The 22,490-nt window shown below is 49.8% G+C and overlaps 1 protein-coding gene across 2 annotated transcripts in view; it reads left to right on the plus strand.

Moving 5' to 3' along the window:
• The window catches only part of Sdk1 (sidekick cell adhesion molecule 1), an 893,409-nt gene that overhangs the window by 784,548 nt on the left and 86,371 nt on the right, over positions 1 to 22,490 (plus strand). For both annotated transcript variants that reach the window (XM_058582451.1, XM_058582452.1), the window contains 3 exons: positions 779 to 877; positions 12,685 to 12,879; positions 15,236 to 15,437. In XM_058582451.1, the coding sequence (XP_058438434.1) occupies positions 779 to 877; positions 12,685 to 12,879; positions 15,236 to 15,437 (496 nt within the window). The remainder of the gene's footprint in view (positions 1 to 778; positions 878 to 12,684; positions 12,880 to 15,235; positions 15,438 to 22,490) is intronic.

Genomic DNA, 22,490 nt, shown 5'->3' on the forward strand with positions numbered 1-22,490 from the left:
AATTCAGCTGTCCACAGTGGCTGTTGTGGGCCTCCTCGTTCTGTTTCTGTATTGATTGTCACGTGCCCATGGCCTCTTACCCGGAATCAATCCATGATTAAGTCCAACAAGAATTTCCCATTCTGGCCACACACTAACTTGTCTATTCATTTAAGCAAATAAATTTTATGAGGGTTATGACCCTATTATTCAGTGGTTCCACAATACACAACTGCTTTTTGAATTATCAGTGCACTGAACCACAGAAAATTATTATATGCATTTGGGCACATCAACTCTTAATTTTCTAGGACAAGGCAGGGGAGGGGTGGCATGCATAAGAGATAAAGCATTGATTGCCAACATGTTGCTTCATCAATAGTTTAACCTCCACTTAGAGTTGGAAGGGATTTGAGGATGCCTTGTCTCACACCCACTCTCAAACCCAGTAAAGGAGTCTGAGCTCAGATTAGTATCATCTTCTTCCAACTGGCTGCACACTCTGCAGAATTATTATTAGTGGCCAGGGGACTAGTTTTGCAGTATACTAGCTGCATTTGCACCACTCCCTGAGTAGTTTATGAGCACTGCTTTCGAAACTTGGAAAACTTGGAAAGCAGATGGGTAGAATTAAAAATGAGGTGTTTTTCCAAAATTGTTAGGGAGCCACACAAAGCCATGAAGATTCCAAAAGTGATTCATCAAAAGCTTCCGCATGTTCCACCATGAGCAGTGTCCCAGAAGTAGTGCACAACTGGCCTCAGATCCTATGTGCATCCACATCCTGTGTTTCTCCCAGCTCCAGGCCCTCCTGTGAGGCTGGTGTTCCCCGAGGTGAGGCTCACGGCAGTGCGGATCGTGTGGCAACCCCCAGAGGAACCCAATGGCGTGATTCTGGGTAAGGAGCGGCGGGAAAGAGTGAAATGACAACTAGATTACTTTCTCCTATTTTTATTAGATAGTTACAAGGGTAAAGACAAACCCCTTCAGGAGCAATGTAGAATTTTCTGAACTGAGATGATCATGGACCCTTGACTGTCTCCTGAGCTTATGCACTAAAGGTTTTTTGTGGAATGAATTTACATTTTGTTAGCCCAGAATTTCTTCCATTTGCACAGGATTCACAACAGTGCCATTTGTAATTCATCCTGCGTCTACTCTGGGTTGTTGGCCGTGTTTTGGAAATCAGTGGCTACTTTTTCACAGACCATGTGGACCTGGGCCTCCAGCCCCAGCTCCAGGACACAGCTCCTCTGCATTGAGGCTGAAAGCCACTGAGATCAAGTGCAGGCCTCAGGTCCCAGGAAATTTGTTCATATTTAATTTTTCATTCAGGGAAGCAATATTGATGAAAGGCCTTAATTTTTCCTAACTTCCCAAAGGCAGCAAATTATATTTTTAACTATTTACCCTTTATTTACCCTTCTCACTGAGACAAACTAAGGACTCTAGTACCAAACATTGCATGCATAGGGGGAAGCAGGCATGAATAAAACCTGCCCATCCTCCAGATGCCCATGTCCCATCAGGGAGACAATACAAGTGACAGTACCACACAGTAAGTGACCTGAGAGAGATTCATTAAATGCCCCCATCCATGGCAAGCCACTCCTTTAGGGTGGGTAAGTGGGCAGAAGGCTACTTTTGAGCTGGATCTTGAGAATGAGTGGATTTGTAGCTCTGGAAAAAAGGGAAAGGGGCATCTGCTGACCCAGAACAGAAGCCTGTTGGCAGACAGATCCAAGGACTGGGCCAGGCCAGGCTGGGGACTGAGGTGAGTGCTGTACTGTGCACTGGAGAGTGTGTGACAGACTTAAAATGGGCATTTAAAGGCAGAGATGAAAGCACAGAATATCATTCCATACCCAGGTCAGCACACAAATATGACAGTCACCTAATCTTGATGCGGGGAGACCCTCCATTAGGTTAGCTTGTGTTCTAGGTGACTTCCAGTGGAATTAGAAATATGAACTTACAGTCACTATTTTTAGCTGGTTTTGATCTTGGGAATCTAAGATTTGGTTTAAAGAAAGTGTTTCGCTTCCGTTTTTTTAGATTTTAAAACCCTGTACTGAGTGCAGTGGAGAGTCACCCACCAACTCGGGGCAGGAAAATTACATGATCAGATTTGTTTTCTAGGTGACAATTTTGGCTGTCAAGAGAAGGGGCTTGAGAGGGTGGTGTTTATGGAGTACTTGTTTCATTAGGATGGGCCTGGAGTGCTCCTATGTCACGCACACAAGAAGGCAGAGGCCTGTGTTCATCAGACCCTTCCGTGTGGGGCTCCTGCAGCTTCCGGATAGAAATATTGCTATGAGGATAGCATTTCTTTTCTTTTTACTTTCTGAACTGGGAGACCTTTGGAATCCCAGGTCCTGGCTGCCCCATCACAGCTGTAGGAGCTCCTGTTGAAACAAATGTTTCAGGGTTGTTCCTACTGAGAAGGGCTGCAGGCGGCCTCTGGGAACTGCACCATAAGCCCAGACCTGCAAAGTAAATACACAGGGTGGAGAGGTTTGCCCACATTCAGGCAAGGCCACACCCAGGTGCAGCCTTTTCTGGAACAAACAGGGTCAGCTGTCTGATTACCCAGGAGTGATCCCAGCCCGCTGAAGTGAGATGGAGGAGATTTTTTAGAGCTGAAGAATGTGAACTTCTGATCTGTTGCTTACAGTCCCAGGAGCCTGCAGAACTGTGGGCTCTGAGAAGATGCAGCCCCGGTGACCCACCCAGCCATGGCGACCCACCCAGCCATGGCTGATTCTCTGATCACTTCTGTGTGTGCCCTATAGTGGGACTGCACTGCCAGAATCCACTCTATAGTTTAGGGCTGTATGGCAGACTGGGGACTGTAAGTTAGCATCTCAACTATGCTCTCTTGCCCTGCGACCTGTGGTCTATTTGATGCTGCAACTTTAAATGGCCCATACAGGTCTTTCTTGCAAACATGGGAGGCTTTGACCTCAATAGGCTCTGAGCCAGGGTGCTGGCCTGCTCCTTACCTGGAGGACCCCCTTCTCTGGGGAGCTCTGCTCCTCCTGGAAGACTCAGGGCAGATGTCCTCTTGGTTTGGTATCTGTTGCTATAATTGAATACCATGGACTGAGTAATTTATAAAGATTTATCAGCTTCAGTTCAAAGTGCTTTTATAATCAGAAAAACAAATGTTAAAGACACCCTGAAAAGGAAATAACAAGATGTAAATGCTAGCTGAGAGTCCCATTTGGACAGTGAGACTGGACCTAAAGGACCTGCAGCTTCTTCTGGTCCAACAGAAGATGAAATAATAAATATAATATTAAAACCAGCTCACACAGAACAAAGGTTTCTCCAGATTCTGGAGGCTGGGAGGTCCAAGCTGGAGGGGCCACCTCTGGTGAGGCCCTTCTTGCTCCTGGGGACTCTGCAGAGTCCTGACCCTGCCCAGGGCATTGCATAATGATGGGGACACTTGTGAATGTGCACCTAACTGGCTTTTATGACAACCTCACTCTGCAGTGGAGCCATTAACCCATGAATCCAGGACTCCCTGAACAGATTTGCCCATTGATGACAGCATACCCTCATCCCTTCTTGAAAGTCCCACCTGCTTCCACCCCTTAATACCTCACAATGGGGATGAAATTTCCACTTGGGTTTTTGTGGGAAAAACTTTCACATTCTCTTCAGACCCTCCCATCCTCTGCCTAGGAGTCCCACCACCTCCCTCGTGTGCATGGCTCTCTAGTAGGCACCTCTCCCTCACCCCCCAGCACCTTGCTCTCCTGGCACAGCCCAAGCAAGTCTCGCCATCCAGATGGGACTCTTGGCTCACTTGCAAGTCTTGTCATTTACTTTTCAGAGTGTCTTTAACATTTGTTTTTCTGATTATAAAAGTACTATTAAATGAAAGGCACCAATTCACAATTCACATGTATCAGACTCCAAACCTGAAGTCTGATGACACCAGACACGAGGATGTGGAGGAGTAGGACCTCTCAGGTTAGGACTGCACCACCCTCTGAGGGCAAGTGGCCACACCTGGAAGGTGTGTGCCCCTCCCGCTGTCGCAGAGGTCTCCACTTCTCCACAGCACTCCTGAAAGCAATCCCTGCACCTGGGCACAGGGCTACTTGTTGCAGATTGGTTGAAGTAATAAGAAAAGGGAGTAGCCACAATGTGCCACATATGGCAGGCGTCTAGGGCTGCCTGCCTGTGTTCCCCTTTTGTGGCTGTATGGCAGTTAGCGTTTCAGTTGTGTTCTCTTGCCCGGTGACCTGTGGTCTCTTTGATGCTGCAACTTTAAATGGCCCACACAGGTCTTGCAAACTTAGGAGGCCCTGACCTCAACAGGCTCTGAGCCAAGGTTCTGGCCTGTTTCTTACCTGGAGGACCCCCTTCCCTGGGGAGCTCTGCTCCTCTTGGAAGACTTATGGCAGATGTCCCCTGTAAATTTTAAGTGCTGGTTTACCGACGGGCATGATGGGAAAGGCGATGAGTTTTCCTACCTGGAAGCCATGCTGAAGTGCAGACCTCAGCCTACAATTTACTGTTTGAGTGAATTTATGCAAGTTGTTTGGCATTCCTATGCCTCAGTTTCCCCATTCCTAGGAGATGAGTGACATTTGGGCCTCGTCATTACATCTGATGAGTTGCACATAGAGAACTCAGAACAATGCTTGCCACGTAGTCAGTGTTTGTCATATTTACGGTTTGAACGCTCCTAGCTTAAGGCCCCCTGTGCCCAGGGCTGGCTGGCAGCTCTCCGTGTCATGCTAGGCTTGGCCTGTGCAGGTATTTACTTTGTTGACACCAAAGACATGTTTCATTGCCTTGTTTTCTATCTGGTTGCTGGAGCTAGGGGTTCATGCTAAGGGAAAAAAGAAAGCCTAGGAAAGCAATTTGGGTCACAGAATGTCCCTGATGTGTGCTGGGAAGTTTTGATTTTGATTCGGAATCTCTGGGAAGTCACTGAAAATCATAAAGTCCAGGTAAGAAGAGGACCCCAACTGTGAAAAGAGAGGTGCTAAATCAGGTAGCACTGGGTCCACCTGTACTGCAGAAGGCACCCCATTTGAGCGTCCCTTGCTGTAATGGCATTTGGCTGCAACGGATGTTGTCTGGGTTACACCTCACCTGTGTGTTCCTACAGCCAGTGCACCAAATTATAGATGCTGTCGGCAAGATGGCAAAACAATTCCCAGAGATTCCGGCTGGGGGTCATGGGGGAGGAAGGAATCTGTCTCTTTGCATGACTCACTTTATGTCTAGAAAACGAATCAATGCCTCCGCTCTGGCAGCGCAGCCTTCCGAGTGTGTAAACACCTCTGCAGCTCCCACTTTTGTAATCTATATCAAAACATGTTCTTGCATTTCCAAAAGAGATTAACAGCAGGAAACATCAGCAAGCACCTGGAGGGAAAAACACTTGCTTATTTGAGTAAATATTTTACTATGGAGAGTTCTTAGCATTTTGGACCATCCTTGGGGGGATGTGCAGAGCTTCCTGAGTATAACCATCCCTCCTCACTTGCCAGACATGGACTCTTTAATGCTCTTAAGCTAGAGGAAATGCACATGCCCTTCAGATCCCTGAGCCCACCCTACCCAACACTCCAGATTCTGCCTCTGCCTCCATGCCCATCAGAAGGCCTCCTGCCCACCCAGGGCCTAACAATTACCTTGAGCTTTTTACCAAGGGTGCACAAGAACTCTGCTGAGAACTAGGGACCCATTTGAATATGATCCATGTTTGCAGACTCCTCCTTTGGACTCCCTGAGGCATTTGTGTGCCCCGAGCCTCAAGTGGGCAAACGGGAAGACCAACAGCCAACGGGCATCTGCTAGGCCCATGAGCTGCCTACGGCCATTTGGCCACTTGTAGCTTCTCTGCCCTCTTCCTGGAGGTTGGTGGGGGTGTCTCTGCCTCCCAGTGCTACTAAGGTCAGCAGCACTATGCCCTGCTGGTGGCCTTGCTCTGCGGACCTGAGCATTAGGGTGACTCAAACTGATGCCTTTTCTTTGCTGAGTGACAGCACAACCCATGAAATGCTTGCAGTACCCCAGATGTCTGGATGGAGCCCCGAATGGTTGTGCAGCTCCCTGGCAGCAGGCTTCAAGGAACTGAGGCCCATGGGGCTTGCAGTCTGTGGCCTTATCTTCCTGGAGTCTCCTCTCTGTGTCTCTCGTTCTAGAACACATCTCACACTCACACTCACCTCTTTTTCTAGGTGCACAGTGCCCCCTCTGTCTTCCAGGTGGATTCAGAAACCCTCACAAGCCACTTGCTGGGTGTTTTAATCTTCATTTTGGATCGATGCTCCTCGTGCTTGGCCTTGCTTCTTTTGAATACCTGTATTATCATAATACACCCATAACCTTAACAACAGGCTTCTCTCAGGCCGCACTTGGCCCTCCTATTGATTCAGTGTATTCATTCTTTCCTAATGCACACCGTGGCCTTCTGACCTTGCCTTGCTGAAATTCAGCGCGCTAATGTTTCTGATCTGGCTCTGGCCATAATTACATAACCAACCTCTTCCACGTAAACGCTCTTATCTCTAATACCATCTATCATTTTCTCTAAAAATGCTAGGACTATTACACGACTGCCTTTTTTTTTTTTTGCCACATACGCCCAGGAAAAACCCTTCTATTGTTCAGCGAGTGAGCCTTTTAAACGTGTCAGGGTAAGATATAAGTATTAATCTTTATGTTTAACAGACCATGATGTGGGAACTAAAAATGATAACATCTTTATTTAAGAGGATATAATAGGAAAGTGCAAATATAACCAGAGGCTGAGGAATCTCCTCCCAGTGGCTCAGTGTGGGACCTGGATCAGCGAGAAAAAATAATAACCCAGATTTGCTGCAATTAGGAACAAATGACATTGTGTTTGCAATTTACATGCATTACCTACTGAGTCTTTACAGCCACTGTACCAGTTAGATGTCATCCTCTCTGTGCTCCAGCACCAGAAACTAGAAATTTCTGAAGAGACAAGGGTGGCAAAGACCCGCTTCCTACCCAGCTGTTGGCAACATGTGATGAAGGCCCATTCAAGGCAACACAGACACCTTTCTATAATCCTAGAGGGTTGGTCTGGGACCCCACAGATACTAAACTCCATCAGTTCTCAAGTCCCCACTGTAAACTGGCAGGTGTAGTCCTTCTGTGTACTTTAAATCACCTCCAGATAACTTATAATACCTAATTCCGAATGAATGCTTTGTAAATCGTGATTAGACTGCATTATTTAGGAGATAATGACAAAGGGAAAAGTCTGTACATGTTTAATACAGATGGAATTATTTTCTGAATGTTTTTGATCCTCAGCTGGTTGAATCTAAGAACGTGCATCCACAGATACAGAGGGTTGACTATATTAAACAGTCATTAAAACTCCCATTTCTGAAGGGAAAAGCATGCCTTTGATGTTTTACAGAAATCTCAGAATGAAAAAGCCATATTTAGAGTAAAACTTCAGTTGTTTTCAAAAATTCATGGAAAAATGATCATCCAAAAAAGAAAAAAAAATTTCAAGTAAGTAGTAGAAGTAAGTAGTAGTTGTGTCTGAGTGTAAGGTGACCTTATTGTAGATCCATGTCTGACAGCCCCAGATGCCCAGTGTCTACAACCTGCAACCCTGCCTCTGACTGCTGAAGCCTCTGGGCTCTGAGGATTGGGTCAGACATTTAGGGGTCCTCCCCCATCCCACCCTGCAGTCCTGAGCCAGTGATCACTGGGAACTGGTCGATAAATACTTTACCCTGTTGTACAGCGCTAAAGCCTTCTCTCCCATTCCTGTGATCTGAGGTCATAGGTTACCCTGGGAAGGATGGAGAGTTAGGGTGGAGCCTTTGATGGGAAGGAGGTTCTGGCTTGGCAAGGAGAGACTAGTTTCCACTTAATCCCCCAATTCTGTGATTCACAAAGATTAGCCTTTGAACACAATCTTCAATTCATCGCAGGATTAGTACCTCTAGCAACAGAAGAATCTAAGTAGAGATAAACTGTGATAAAATAATGAAGATTAAACTATGACAAAAGCACATCTGTACTCATGTCCTGGTCCTAAAAATAAATAATACCTCATTAATTCAAACTTCTTAGTTGAAAGGCAATTGGGGTTTTAGAGAGGAGACTTGATCACACACAACTCTGCAAAATGCAAAATAACAGAAAGGGAGCTAACACCCATTGGCGGTTCGAGGGGTGCACTGGCAGGTAGGGGCGGACCTGGGAAGCCACGGGGTGATCGACAGTGGGAGGTGTGGCAGGGCCAGGCCTCTGCAATGGGCAGGAGCCTGAAGAGCCAGCAGCACCAGGTCAGTTCCACTTCTCTGTCTTAGGAAAATGCAGGCTTTTTGCACACTGAGGAGAAATTTGCTCAGTTAGACCTGGGCAGAACCAGCAAGGTGATCCTTCCCTGGTCTTCAGTGTGCAGGGCACAGGAAATAGACCACAGATGTACAGCACTCATCTGTTGTTGTTACAGACTTAATTTGTGCTTCTCTAGGAATGATTTATATCTATCCCCAGGAACAACATTCAAGTACCTGAATTCATACTAATCAGGGGTTTGGTTTCATTTTTGTTTTTATTGTTTGCTTGTTTTTGATGGTGGTACTGGGGATAGAACCTGGGGCACTTTATCCCAGAGCTGTATCCATAGCCTTTTTTTGTTTTTTTCTCAAGACAAACTCTGTCTTCTAAGTTGCTGAGGCTGGCCTTGATCTTATGATCCTTCTGCCTCAGCCTCCCAAGTGACTAGAATTACAGACGTGCCCATCATGCCCAGCTTGCACAATATTCTTGATGATTCTAAAACACTATATTTGATCATGGTCTTATTGGTCATGTTATGTCTGCCAGTGTAGACTTCTTGCTTGGTTGTAAAATTTTGTTTATTTATTGCAAAATACTTTTCTTTGGTTTCCTTAATATATGCATGGGACAATGGCATTGGGTCTTGGTCAGTTGCTTCTTGTACCAGCCACAGCCTGATTGTGCTCAAATGGTCAGGTAGAAGTTCCTTGTGTAACTCATTTTGCTAACTGACACCTGGTCCATGATGAGGCCTGCTTAGGCCCCTGAGATCCTGTACACACCTCACTTCCCTAGGGCAGAGGCTGGCCATTTCCTCCAGCTTTGATCCCTCCCATGTGCCTCTTAAACCTCTGCTGAAAGCCGTCATCACTGTGCACCCACAACCCCTGATCACACAACGGAAGTGCAAATTCTCCAAATATCAGCACCTTGAGAATAATCGTGTGATTCTGAAAGCCAGAGGTGGACATATTGAGGAGGTCAGTGTAACGCGAGAACACTGGTTTATATCTCTCAGGCAGTAGGTGACTCTCAAAAGATACAATTCAGAGCTTTACCAGATAATAGAGATATAAATGCATTTAAGTGTATAAAGGCAAATACAAGGAAAAAGGAAAGCAGTAATATACTGAACCAAAATTGTGTGACAGAAAAGATAGAGGTAGAAAGAAGGGGAACAAGGCTAATTTCATCATCATTCATGGTGACGAGTTATCAGATGCTGTCTCGAGAAGCCAACGACTGAGGAGATGGCATAACCTGTAAATCTGCATAACCTGTAAATCTGAGGGTAAGAACTGGAAGAACCAAAAATAAATGATAAACCATCCAAAAGGATGAGAAGGAAAAACCCACATCCATCCAAGCAAATGACAAGTATAGAGATGCTAATGAGAGAAGCCACGCACAGGACTGGATGACTGATGTGCTCTCATGTGCAGGAAAGAATGAGGCTGTCATCCTAAGCACTCTGCTCTCGTATTCTTAGATTATCACCAGAAAAACACCCAAGAAACCAGCAATGCTTGCATGGAAGAGAGGCTCAGGGAGGTACGGAGGGCAGGCACCAGAGAAACGCTTTACACTATTTTCTTTGCGTTTTACATAATCTTTGAGCCATGTGAATATAAAGTAATTTAAAAAGTAATAACAACACATTATAACATTTTAATGCCTTTTTAAAAAGGCAACTTAAGCCTGGAAGTTTTCAAAAATGCATATTGATTCCATAACCAGATATGCTGCTTCCTGCCAGATGACCTAGAATCAGGCACTTGGAAGCAGGAAGCTGTTGGAAACTACGTACTTCCGGGGGAGGACCCACTTACAGTTACCTGATGTGCATCTCCTCAGGGCTGAGCACGAGCAGATGTAGCTGACTCAAGGAGGAAGAGGTCCAAGGTCCCAGAGTCGGGGCTTTGCTACTATATTATAGCCGAAGTGAGGGAAGCTAAGCACTTGTCCCAGCTCCTTTGGGGTCAGGCCGGGAGCTTGAGCATGTCTTGCATACCTGCTTGGTGTCCCCATGCTGCCTCTGATGGGTGGTCACTGTTGTGACCTGGAGCTGCAAGGCCTATGGCTTCTGCAGAACTGTGTTAGCATTGGTGCCTGGCAGGACCAGGGACCCTCATGGAAAAACAACCCCGTGAGCATCATGAGATGCCACCAGAACACCTTGAGCAAAGGGACAGCTACTGATTTGCGACCACATCAAGGCCAAGAATGGCTGTACAAGGAGGCTATGTCGGTTGTAGGTTATGTAACCCCAGAAGCCCTGTGAGTGTTTCCTGTTGTCCCCCATACAGCTCAATAGACTGAGGGTCAGAGGGGGTGACACTGTTACATGAGTGACAGAAGGAAACATGCAGAACCTGAGTCTCAGCCTCCAGAATACCTGCACTTCTTGTGGAGCACTGTTGCTATTGGAAAATCCCCTCATCCAGTACTACAGGGAGCATGGTCTAGATCAGCAGGGCCCTTGAGGGCCTGTCCCCTTGCTGAGAGATGGGCGTAGGTTCTTTTTAAGGAAGGGTGAGACAGACCCGGGCTCCAGTTCTCAGTGACCTTGAGCAAACCCCATAACCTCTCATGTACCATTGCCTCCTCACCAGCCACCCTCTAAGGCTGCTGTGAGGCTGGGGGTGTGGGAGGGGCTTTGGGAGCCCAGCAGGGGCCCTGCATGTGGCCTGCTCAGCCACAGCAGCTATCTCCCTCATTTTCAGGATGCTGAGTGCCCACAAGTCTCTGAAGGCCTGAGACTGGCTCCACAAGCTTCAAGGTCCTCACCCCATGACTAAGCATGACTAAGGAGGAAGGAGTGGCCTGCCAGCCTTCCCTGGGCTGCCAGTCCATTGTCTTCAAATGGGATGGGAAGGGGAAGGCTTCGGGCAGAACACCCGTGTCAGAGTTTTGGGCACCCCAGGAGATCCCCAGGATACCTGTTCCCCATGTCAGGGAGAAGAGCCCTAGTCCATGAGGCAGGGTCGCCACACAGCAATTCAGGGTCCCACAAATACCTGGGCTCCAGGTGGCATCATTATGGATAAGGCAGAGTTTGCTGATCCCCAGTCTGTGTGATGATGACACGGACACTAATGTGACAGGCAAAGGCTAGAGCTAAGTCAGGGTCCCCACTCAGTCTGATCTCCACATACTCATTCTCCTGACCTCCGTATGGCCAGCTGGGCCAGACACCTTACACAGTCAGAGAAACAGCAATGTGCAGAGCTGGGGAGGTGCCAGCTAGCGCAGTCACCCTGGCCTCAAGGACCTACAAGCAGGAAGAACAAAGGCAGAGGAGGCACTGCGTCCAGCACAGAGGCTGGGGACATGCACTCTGTGTACCATGAGCCCGCCTGTCAGGAGGCAAGGCCTGCCGCACCCTGCAGTGCTGCCCGCCCACAGACGGCCCATGCCAGTCAAGCAACCAAGGACCCATTCAGTTCTGCTGGCTTGATATGCCCCTCTGTGCCCCCCTTGTTTACCATGAACCATGGGCTGTCATTAGTTTTCTGGACACCCAGCACCCCATCTGCTCTGTTTTTAATCAGCATGGGGGCACAGTGGCTGGACCACACGCTGAGAGCCCAGAGGAGGCAGTGCCCAGACCCAGGCTGGGTCTGGGTTGCCCTGTTGGAGAGGTTTGATCGTTAATGATGTCTGATCAACCGTGAACCCTTAATAATCAAGGAACATGGAGAGATGGCCAGAGCTGGCCCAGCCCTCCCTCAAATGATTAAAAATCACAGAAGGAGAATTAAAGTGGCGCCACCCATCTCGGCACCAGGGGAGTGGGTGAGGAAATCTGGGCTGCTGAGCAAACCATGAGGGTTACAGGTGGTGGGAAGATAAGAGGAAGGGGAAGTGTAACAGGTGAGACCAGCATAATCTTGCCCACTGCAGGTTGTGCTATGTTGGCAAATGAGAAAGAAGCTGCCAAGGGCAGGCACTGCCCTCTTTTGCCAGAGCAGGGGAAGGACTCCATCATGGGAGGGGCACAGAGGGCAAAAAAAAAAAAAAAAAAAGCCACAGGCAGGGCATGCTCCACCTTCCTGTCAAGAACAACCTGGGGTCCTGGCTCCTGTGGCACTCTCCCCGTGTGCCAGCATCCTCAGGAAAGATGAAACTGTTTTCCCACCTTGTTCTGGTGAGGGATGAAGAGTAAAACAAACTTCATGGGGGGATTGCACTCAGAGGCCACTCCATTCATCACTGTAGGTGTCATGTCCCTTTCAGTGCACACCTCGACCACCTCCAGAAACCAGGAAGGAACAAATGTCTGCGTTTGGGTTTTCAATCCAGAAGCAATTACAGGTGGTGGGAGGGCGGGTTTCCCAGCATATGTACAAAGGGCTGGCTGAGCTCTCTCCTTCCCTCCCCACACCTCACCTTCAGGGTACCAGATCGCCTACCGCCTGGCCAGCAGCAGCCCCCACACATTCACCACCGTGGAGGTTGGTGCCACAGTGCGGCAGTTCACGGCCACCGAGCTGGCCCCAGAGTCTGCCTACATCTTCAGGTTGTCTGCCAAGACGAGGCAGGGATGGGGGGAGCCCCTGGAGGCCACAGTCATCACCACAGAGAAGAGAGGTAAGCCCTCCCAGCCTGATCTCACCTCACCCTCAGGAGGAGATGGCCTTGGGCCCTGCACTCCAAGCCCACAGCAGCCCAGAAACAGGACAGCCTGATTTCTCCCTGCTTCCCAAGCCCATAGCCTGGTCCTGCCACCTCTCTCTGAGCCCACCTTGGCCCAAGTCCTCCTCTGCCTGAGGTCCTTCCCTCCCCAGGCCTTAGGACCCACCTAGTCCCCTAGGCTCCTGTGTGTGGCACTTGGTGTTCCTTGGATGACTTGTTCCTGATCTGACTTTGTGACTCGACTCTTCCCAGAGGCCCCCAGGCAGCACCTGTGGGATGCTCTTAACTTCCAGGGTGCTAGTCCTCACACTTCGTCCACTCTGCACTACCAGTCTGACTTCACTGAGGCAGAGCTCAAAACAGATGGGCAGTTGGCCCCTGTGAGCTGGCACACGTTGGGTGCCATTTACCCCCAAGCCTGTGACCAGGGCAGGGAAGGCTGGTTTCCCCCTCCCGTAGTTGAGCTCTCCCAGTGGCCCCGAAGCTCTCAGGGAAGGCCAAACCCGTCTTCCTCTGGGAGTTCCAGTGGATCACTGAGCAGCAGGCCTGTTTCCCAGTGAGGGAGACAGTGGTGACATTTCCTTTAGGGTGTGGTAGCACTCAATAATGCACATCCGCTATGCCACCAGTGCGGCTGTCTGTTGGCATTGTTGATAGAAGGTATCCTTATAGGCGTCTTCACATCACCGAGAGGCCAGAACTTCTGAGTGTGCAGCAGATGGGAGGGACAGGCCAGTCACACTCAGTGACCCTTTAAAGGACCACCTTCAGTTCCCTTTGCTGCCACCCCTGGTTATCAGGGGAAAGTTTTGTCTGAAGTTGGGGGAAAATAATCAGTGACTCTCCCAAAGCAAACCTCTCCACCTTTTCCTGGTGCACGTGTTTTCACCCATATTTTCTCAAATGGGCCAACTGTGCTCCTCCCGTGAGCCTGGCCTGGGGGCAAGTGCTTCTCCAAAATGCCCCTCACCTCCCCACACCTCCAGCAGCCGGTACTCTTTCCATGTCCTTTAGTGGAGGACGAGGCTGAGGCTCAGAGAGGTGAAGCGACCTGCCAAACCTGGGCTGGGAAGATTCCCAGGAACTGGAGCTGCATCCTGGTCCTTAGGGTCCTTGTTACTGGGGAGAGTGGTCATGGCCTGGGGGTGGCAGCTGAGGCCCTGGCTCCTGTGCCTAGTGGCCTTTGATCCATGCCGTCTTCCTCTGGGTAACACCATTTAGGAGGACTCAGCTCTCAAGCAGAGGGTAGCATGGCGGCTGGCCAAAGGCAGACATGGCTCAACTCCAGAGTTGAGTAGAAATACTCACACAAACATCCTCCTGTGGGTGGACCCTCATGGCCTGGTCCACACTGGCCTGCTGCTAAGGGCGTGGGGGCCGCTGCTCCCCACCCTGCACCCTGCTTCCCCCCAGCCACCTGCTTCTCCAGCCCAGAGAGTTTAGATTTTTCTGCCCGGCCCTCAGTTGGTAGCTCAGGAAGACGGAGCCCAGCGGGCAGTATGTCCAGAGGGGGGCCTTGGAAGCAGGGGGGAGCCCGGCTATTACTCGGGCCAGGAGAAGTCAGGCAGCCAAAGCGTGTGCCTAAGGATCGGACTGCTGATGAAGTTAGATCGAAGCGTTTCTCACGGACCCATCACTGCAGGGCCGACAATCAATTGCTGCTTTATTACACGCCACACATTTTAATCAGAATCAATAATCTTCATGATAAACAATTAAACAATTATTCCTCCCTCTGTGGAGTTTCTCTATTGAAATCGATGGGACACGAGGCCAGGGTGACAGGAAAGTGATGCCTGGGCTGGACCCATGCACCCTGCACCCCATACCTCAGTCTCATCACCGCAGACATGGTAGCTCAGAGGTGATCTTGCCCTGCACCTGCTCCCTGCCCCTCAGAAGAACCAAGGAGATGCCGCTAATGAGTTAGACTCTGGTTGACTGCAAGGAAAAGAAAGTCCACGCTTAGGAGTGTACTGAGCCCAAACTCCGAGGGACTGAATGAGGCAGGAGATGTCTTAGCCCCTACAAAGCCAGCTGTCATTCACACACCTGCTCTTGATGGTGGGAGGGTGGGGGCCCATATGGTGTTCACCTCTGCCCACCTCTGGCTGGCTCTGCTGTGGGAGCCAGCAGGAGTCTCCAGTCAGCTCCAAGCTGGGCATGTCCAAAATGAGCTGTAAGACAACCTCCTCACCCCAGCCATGGAGACAAGCCTTTTGGTGCCTGATGCACCAAGTCTAAGCAGGCAGCAGGAAACAGTAGAGAGCACCCTCTCACCCATCCCTGGTCTGTCCTCCTTTGGTTGCAGAGCGGCCAGCACCCCCCAGAGAGCTCCTGGTGCCCCAGGCGGAAGTGACAGCCCGCAGCCTCCAGCTCCAGTGGGTTCCAGGCAGTGATGGGGCCTCCCCCATCCGGTACTTCACTGTGCAAGTTCGAGAGCTGCCCAGGGGAGAGTGGCAGACCTACTCCTCGTCCATCAGCCACGAGGCCACAGCCTGTGCCATTGAAAGGTACTATGGGAACCAGGACTTTCCCCAAGTAGCCTGGGCCTTGCCCTGTGGGTCTCTGCCCTGGCCTCCTCCTGCCTACAGAGTGGGAGGCTGTGTGGCTTCCAAGTCCCAGTTCCTCCAGAAGGCAGAGCTGGGGAAAGGAGAGCATGGAGAAGGGGTGAGCAGGGGGTGGGCAGTGGGGTGTGAGGGCCCCAGGGAATAAGCTAGGAACTGTCCTCCTGTTCGGACCCTGACCCAAGGTCTGCTTGTGTGGGGCTCAGGACTGCCTTTTCACCCCCCCTTTACTATGGAGGAAACAGGCTGAGAGGCTAAGTAAACTGTCAGGCCTTAGTCTTGGAGGAGGCCCCAGGCCTCCAGCATCCTCACCACTGCGGGGTCCGGGGAGATCGGTATTAGGCACATAGGAAACTCCTGACACCTGGCTTCTCACAAGCCCCCTGCTGGGGGGGCTACTAAGCTAGCACTCCAGGGCAAAGGGAAGGGGCTCCTGTGGTGAGACCACCATCTCAGGTCTGGAGGCCTTGCCTGCACCCAGGTGAGGGGCGAGACTGTAGCACTCTATGGGGGAGCTTTGCACACATTAGCTCGTTGAACCCCCACTGGCCCAGTGAGGGAGGTGGTCCCATTCTGCAGATGGAAACTCGGGAGAGCCCTTGATGTCCAAGAGCCTCCATCTAGCTGGCAGGAGGGCAAGTAGGGCCTCCCATGGTGCCCAGCACAGCCCTGCACCGCCCCACCTGAGCCACAGTAGGTCAGAGGTAGAGCCCCCGGGCACCTCCATCCTCAGAGACCCCAGGATACGCTTTGGAATGAGGGCAGGTGGGAGTGTGGCTCCATCACTGCCTCTTAGGTGTGACAATGGGGTGATCTAAAGAAAAGAGAAATGCCCCTCAGGGACAAGTGACAGAGGTGGAGGTGACACATGGGAGGGGTGGTCACAGCACATTATAAGAGGAGGGATTGTTATATAGAACATGGGGGTTCAGGCCTGGCTTCTGCCACTTGCTCTTGGGTCATCTTGCACAGGTGATTTGACGGACCTCAGACATCTCCTCACCCCCAGTCTTTTAAGTCATGGAGTAGCCTGAAATAAGGACCGCATGACACCCAGGGCACCAGGTGCTGGCGCAGTGGTAACCAGAGGTGGGCTGATATGGCCGTTGTCACCCACACTGTGCCCCCTGGAGGCACTGACCCTGAAAGCTGATCAGAGGCTGTGAGCATCCCCTCCTCTGAGGGAATGAGGACCAGCTCTCTGCAGTGGCTCTCAGGCTTGGGCTCACTCTGGAGCTGGCGATCAGGGCAGGTCACAGGCCGAGGGGAGGCCCTGCCTCAGCAGAGCTGCACCCACGCATTGCCAGACGTTCCCCCAGATGCCTGAAGCAGCAATAGTGCTGCACCTGCCTGCTGTGCTGTGTCCTGTACAAACACACTTAGGATAAACTTTAATGGTAAGCCATTGATGACAAAAACTCATAGTAAAATAGAACAATATAACAATGGAATGTGGTAAAAGTTACTTAAAACTTAGGGACTTGCTTATTTCTGGAATTTTCCATTTAATATTTTCTGATCTCAGACAGTCATGAGCAACTGAAAATGAGGAGAGCAAAATCTTGAGTGAGGGGGTGACTAAGAGTACAGCGCTGTCACCCAAAGCACCACTCCCATAGGTCATACGCTGCTCCCGGCAGCCCTGTGGAGGTGCAGGTCGGAGTGTTTAGAATTCCACTTCACAAGTGAGAAGCTTGAGGCAGGATGTTTTAGGTGATGGGTGTGCAGTGCCTTGGCTGAGCCCTTGGCTCCTCTGTGGCTCTGCCTTTCTGTGGGCCTGTAGCTCAAGTCTTTGTGGACACCTTGTCCTCCTGGCAGCTGATTTATGAGGTCTCATGATATAAAGAAAAAGAAGTTCAGCACCAGCTCTCAGCCATCTGTCTCCCTGCGTAGCCTCGTGGCCTGGGAAAAGTTCATCACTGGATATTTGCCACGCTCCCTCTCGTCACCTGTGAAAGGCAGGGCTGAAGGTCAATCCTGTGGTTCTTTCGGCTGAGTCCCCAACTGGCCTCATTATTGACCGCCAGCAAACTGGCAGCAAAAAATAGGCAATCCTGAATGGCCAGACTTCTCCCAGGCTTCTGCCAGCACCCAGTCACCCATGGAGCAATAGCAGTGGAGCTTGGGAGGTGTAGCTCCTAGCGCTCCAGAGGGGAGCCATTCTGGGCACAGGTGTCACCTCTAGAATTCTCCTGTCCTGCCTCTGAGGTTCAGGTGAGTGTGGCCAGACGTGCCCAGCCTTACTTAATAAACCACGATCAATTGCCCTGGGTGCTGAGCTTAATTAGCAGCACCCATGGATATGAATAACTTCACCACTTTGTGAAACCATCTGAAACAAAGGGGGAAAAAAGATTCAGCACTTTTTTTCTGGAACCTTCTGAGATCGCCCAGATAATTGTGTGCTTAGTTTGGTCAAGAAAAGCAGAGGTTCATGTTTCAGGACAGGCAGTTTTATTTGGTACAGAGGACACTTTTATCAATTTCCTAACAGGCCAGAACTAGGACAAATACCTCCTCCACTTGTCAATAGAAAACACATCACGGGCAGAATCCCAAGGAAGCAATATTTTGTACACTGCTGTGGTATGATCACCCTTCCTGCTTAATAATCCTGACAGCTCCATTTGACCTTTACCTGTCTCATGAAACCTGCTTAAAAAAAAATTACTTAGTGCTTAACTGTCAAGATCTGTGACTGTGCCTGGATCTAGTTCCAGAGCACCAGGGAGAAGGTCACCTGAGACCTGTGTGGACATCGTGAGCTCCTGGACAATGGTCAGGATTGTCAGACTGTGAGCCTAGCACAGATGTGCAGCAGAGAGAGGGGGCCGTATGGACTTCAGGATGGACAGTGACCATGGACCCTGGGGGCTATGCATGAGTGAGCAGTAGACTCTGGCTTTCTGCCTTACTTAATAAACCACGATCAATTGCCCTGGGTGCTGAGCTTAATTAGCAGCACCCATGGATATGAATAACTTCACCACTTTGTGAAACCATCTGAAACAAAGGGGGAAAAAAAGATTCAGCACTGTTCTGCTGCAACAGGTGCCATGAACCCATAGAGAAAACATGAGGGCCAGAAGGGATTTCTCACATCAAACAGCAGGGACTTAGAGCCAACATGCTGACCCTAAATCCATCAGGGTCTTTATTTCTTCTTCTACATAATCTTCAAAAATACTGAATTTTAAAAATCAGGTATATTCGGCCAAGGATTTTATGCATGGGTTGGATATTTTTTGTTCTCTGTGATGCAAATAATGAGTTCTTATTAGTTTTGATGCCTTTAAGATAAATAAATAAAAGGAGATAGTTTTTTAATGCCCAGAACTCATACAGTTTATACTGTAACCAAAACAATTGAAGTATATAGGAACTCCTTTTGTTGATAAGACCCCAAAAATAGCTCTGAGGGAAGAACACTGAACTCTAAGCCATGCCCCATGCCCCACGCAAAGCAGAAGGCTCTGGAGGTGACATTCCTGTGTGTGATTAATAGTTGGAGCCAGCACCAGCACACACTTATTTCCTCAGTGTAATTGTTCGGGGGCTTGGGGAGCAGGGTTCTGAAGGAAGTTTGGATAGCCAGGGTCCTGTATTATCTACTGGGTTCATTTTCTGGGTGGTTAGAAGCAAGAGTTTAGGTAACAGATGTCATCTCTAAAATGTACTTAAATCTATTAGGTTTCTGAGGTTGGATAGTGGAGATTTGGAAGGGGAGGCATGTGGAATATGCAAATGGCCAGGGGAAGCAGCCCCCTGCATCAAAGGGCTTCCTGAAAGAAAGCAAGAGGACTCAGAGGAAAGCCTTCAGGAAGACCAGAGAGAGAAAGCCACCTTTGTTAATTGCCTACCATATGCCAAGATCCACTAGACTCCATGAGGGGGGTTGGGTTATGAAATTTAATTTCTGCAACATCCCTGAGAAGTGTCAATACCATCCTCTCCATTTTAATAGATGGAAAAAGTGACAGCCATAGAAGCTAAATGACTTGCCCCAGTTTGTAGTGGCAGAGCCAGAATGGAAATTCTGCTTGCCAACTCCAAGCAGAGGCTTGAATTGGCGAGAGAGAGAGAGAGAGAGAGAGAGAGAGAGAGAGAGAGAGAGAGAGCGCAAGCGAGCGCATGCACGGAATTTGGGGGAATCAGAAGAGATGAATGGGAGAGTTCCAGACCCATTTGTTCCTTTGCTTCTGTCTCAAGTAGTCACTGAAGTCCTGGTCCCCACAGCGTGGAGTTTGGCTTGGGCTTAAGGTAGGCTGGAGGTGCCAGGGCCAGGAAGTGGACCAGCAGTCCAGAGGAGCAGCTCTGCAGAGGGGTGGAGGGGGCTGGGGTCAGTGTGCACAGGATGCTGCTCAGTCAGCCCCGAGCCAGGGAACCTGGCTTTGAGGTGCAGCATCCCTGGAGCTGATGGAGAAGGGCTATCACATGTCTCATCTGGACAGTGGGTGCCATTCCCTTGTTCAGGCATGTGTGTGAGCCCTGCGGCTCCCCGAGGCAGCTCATTATGTTTGTTGAATGAGGCGAGCCTGGCAGAACCTGAGCCTGCTGCTGGACTGTGTCCTCTCTCCTTGTACCCAGCCCTGTGAATCTCAGAGCTGGACAAGATTCGTCACTGTGTGGCATTCTGGGCCCCCAGAGGTTACAGACCCAAGTGGGATTATGGGGAGAGAGTCTTCAAGGAGCATTCAGTGTGTCCCCAAACTCCTAAATCATTAGTGAACAGTGAAGTCCTGCGCTACACGCTGCTAAATGTAAGGCCGAGTCATTTCTGAAGCTCCTTCCACACACCGGACACGTGTTCGTTTCTATCCATGTCCTCTGCTCCTGGCACTGCCCTCTTTTGTTCATTCCTTCAGTAAAGGACAACTGTGCACCTGGTGTGGCAGGCACCATTCCTGGTGCTGAAGCTACTGCAGGAAGTGAGGTGGACAAGGTCCTTCCTCCTGGATGTTGCCTCTTGTAATGTCATCAAGGAAAGAGAGATTGGGATAAAGGAGATGAGGGAAATAAACAAGGTCTGAGGACAGCTGGCAGGACAGGCATGTTAGCTATTTAAGCTGACATTGTAACAGCGAATGTTAAGTGAGTGCTTACACTGTGCTAGACTCTCCTAAGACCTCACCTGAATTTAGTAATCTTGTCACCCTTGTGACATGAGCATTATTACCCATCCATATTAGGAAGTGGGGCAATGTGGCCTATCCAGGGTGACTGGGAACCAAGCTAAGCACTTTGACTTCAGAGTCCACATGCCAAAGGGCCATCGGGACCACCTCCTGTGTCAGGAGGAGAAGGTGCTGGCATTGCATATGTGGGCAGCTAAGCTGGGTGAGGCTGGGCCCTCACAGGGCAAAGCCCATCATCATCACTGACATAGTCACAACTGGGAGGCTAGGAGCAGCTGGAAGTCCTTTGTTTATTTGAACTAAACCAAGGCTTTCCCTAGAAGCCTGCAGCAGAGACCATCATAGCTATGGGACTTTGAAAGTATCTCCATTAAGGCTCTCTGGAGTCCTGAGGCTTCTGGTCACTGCTCTTCCCAGCTGCAGGAGCTGAGTGCAGAGCAGCCACACCAGGCCAGTGGGGAGCAGCCAGGAAGAGTTGGTTGCTGGGGGCTTGAGGTACAGCATCCCTGGAGCTGATGGAGGAGGGCTGTAATCCATCTCAAGCAGGAGTGTTATGGAAGCAGGGGAACTGGAAAGGTTTCTGTTCATAGTTTCCAGAAATGGTTATCAGTTTCCTTCAAAGCAGGACCCTTTCTCTAAACAAGTATTTTCCACCCTGAGTGCACAAACCAGGCATCAGTGGGGTGGCTGCTGCTGCTGTTGGGTGGCAGGGGCTCTGCACTCACGGGGTCCTTAGTCTCAGGGGTTCCAAGTCTTGGCTGCAAAACCCCCAGGCTATAGGTTGGCTCTAGAGGGGGTGGTAAAGGGGGGAGGACTGGCTTTCAAGTGAGGAGAACTTGGGCTTAGACTGGCAGTCAGGGGGACTTATAGTTGGCTTGGTATTGAGGACAGGGATTTGAGGGTCCTAATCACCCTCAAGTCTTCTGGCCTGGAACACAGAGGATGGTGCAGCTGTGGCCTGATGCAGAGCTGCTTGCTGGTGGGGAGGGAGACAATGTGGCCTCCCTGCCTGCCCATGCAGAAGTGAAGGGCAACCAGAAAGAGCCAATTGGCCTGACACTGAACCAGCCAGGGCATTTGTCACTGACGGACTCAGTGACGTGAAAAAGGGACATCATCTGTGTAGTCTGAAGTCTCAGCTTAGGTTTGGCATGGGGCTTGGCTTGTGAGCCCCAACAGCCACCATGGCTCGGTGGCTGGGAGGGGAAGAAAGGAGGAAAACCAAGAAGGAAAGTCTTTAGGGCTTGTGTGCTCCACTGAAACCTGGGAGGCAGGTTGGCAAGGAAAATACAGGTTTTATTCAAAGCTTTGAGCAAGATAGAGAACTTTCAGTCTCAAAGCTCCTTCTTCAGAGAACTTAGGGGGTAGAAAGCTTTTATGAGAGGAAGAGGTGTAAAAGGCAGGAATTTCACAGGCTTCTCTCTTCCAAGACATTGGCCTTGAGTCTCTGTTGCCTCCTTATCACATCAAAGGGCACCTGACCTCCTGGGCCAGCATCTGCATCTTCTTTCCAGATAAACATGCTACCTTTTGATGGAAGAGAGGAAAGGCATTGCAGAGGGACTTCTTTAGAAACCGGGTTTAGAAACTGAAAGAAAGGGAGGAAGGGATGTTAAAGATGGGGAATAGATTAGGGAAAGATTGGGTGGGGAGGAGGAAGTCACTCTAAGAAAAAACATCTTTTCAAGGATATACTTTAAAGAAATGCTTCCCCTATTGCTGTTATGGAAGGAAGGAAAGAAGGGAGGGCGGGCTGGGGAGCAGGCACAGCTAGGCCTGAAGTGTGAGCACTAAGCAGAGCATTAGCGCCCTAACATCTTCATCAGGGGTCTGGGACATTTTTCACAGGGACAGTTGACATGGA

Source organism: Marmota monax, unplaced genomic scaffold (genome assembly GCF_021218885.2).
Source record: "Marmota monax isolate L192 unplaced genomic scaffold, Marmota_monax_Labrador192_F-V1.1 WCK01_AAM20220418_F8-fsc00148, whole genome shotgun sequence".
Classification (NCBI taxonomy): Eukaryota; Metazoa; Chordata; class Mammalia; order Rodentia; family Sciuridae; genus Marmota; species Marmota monax.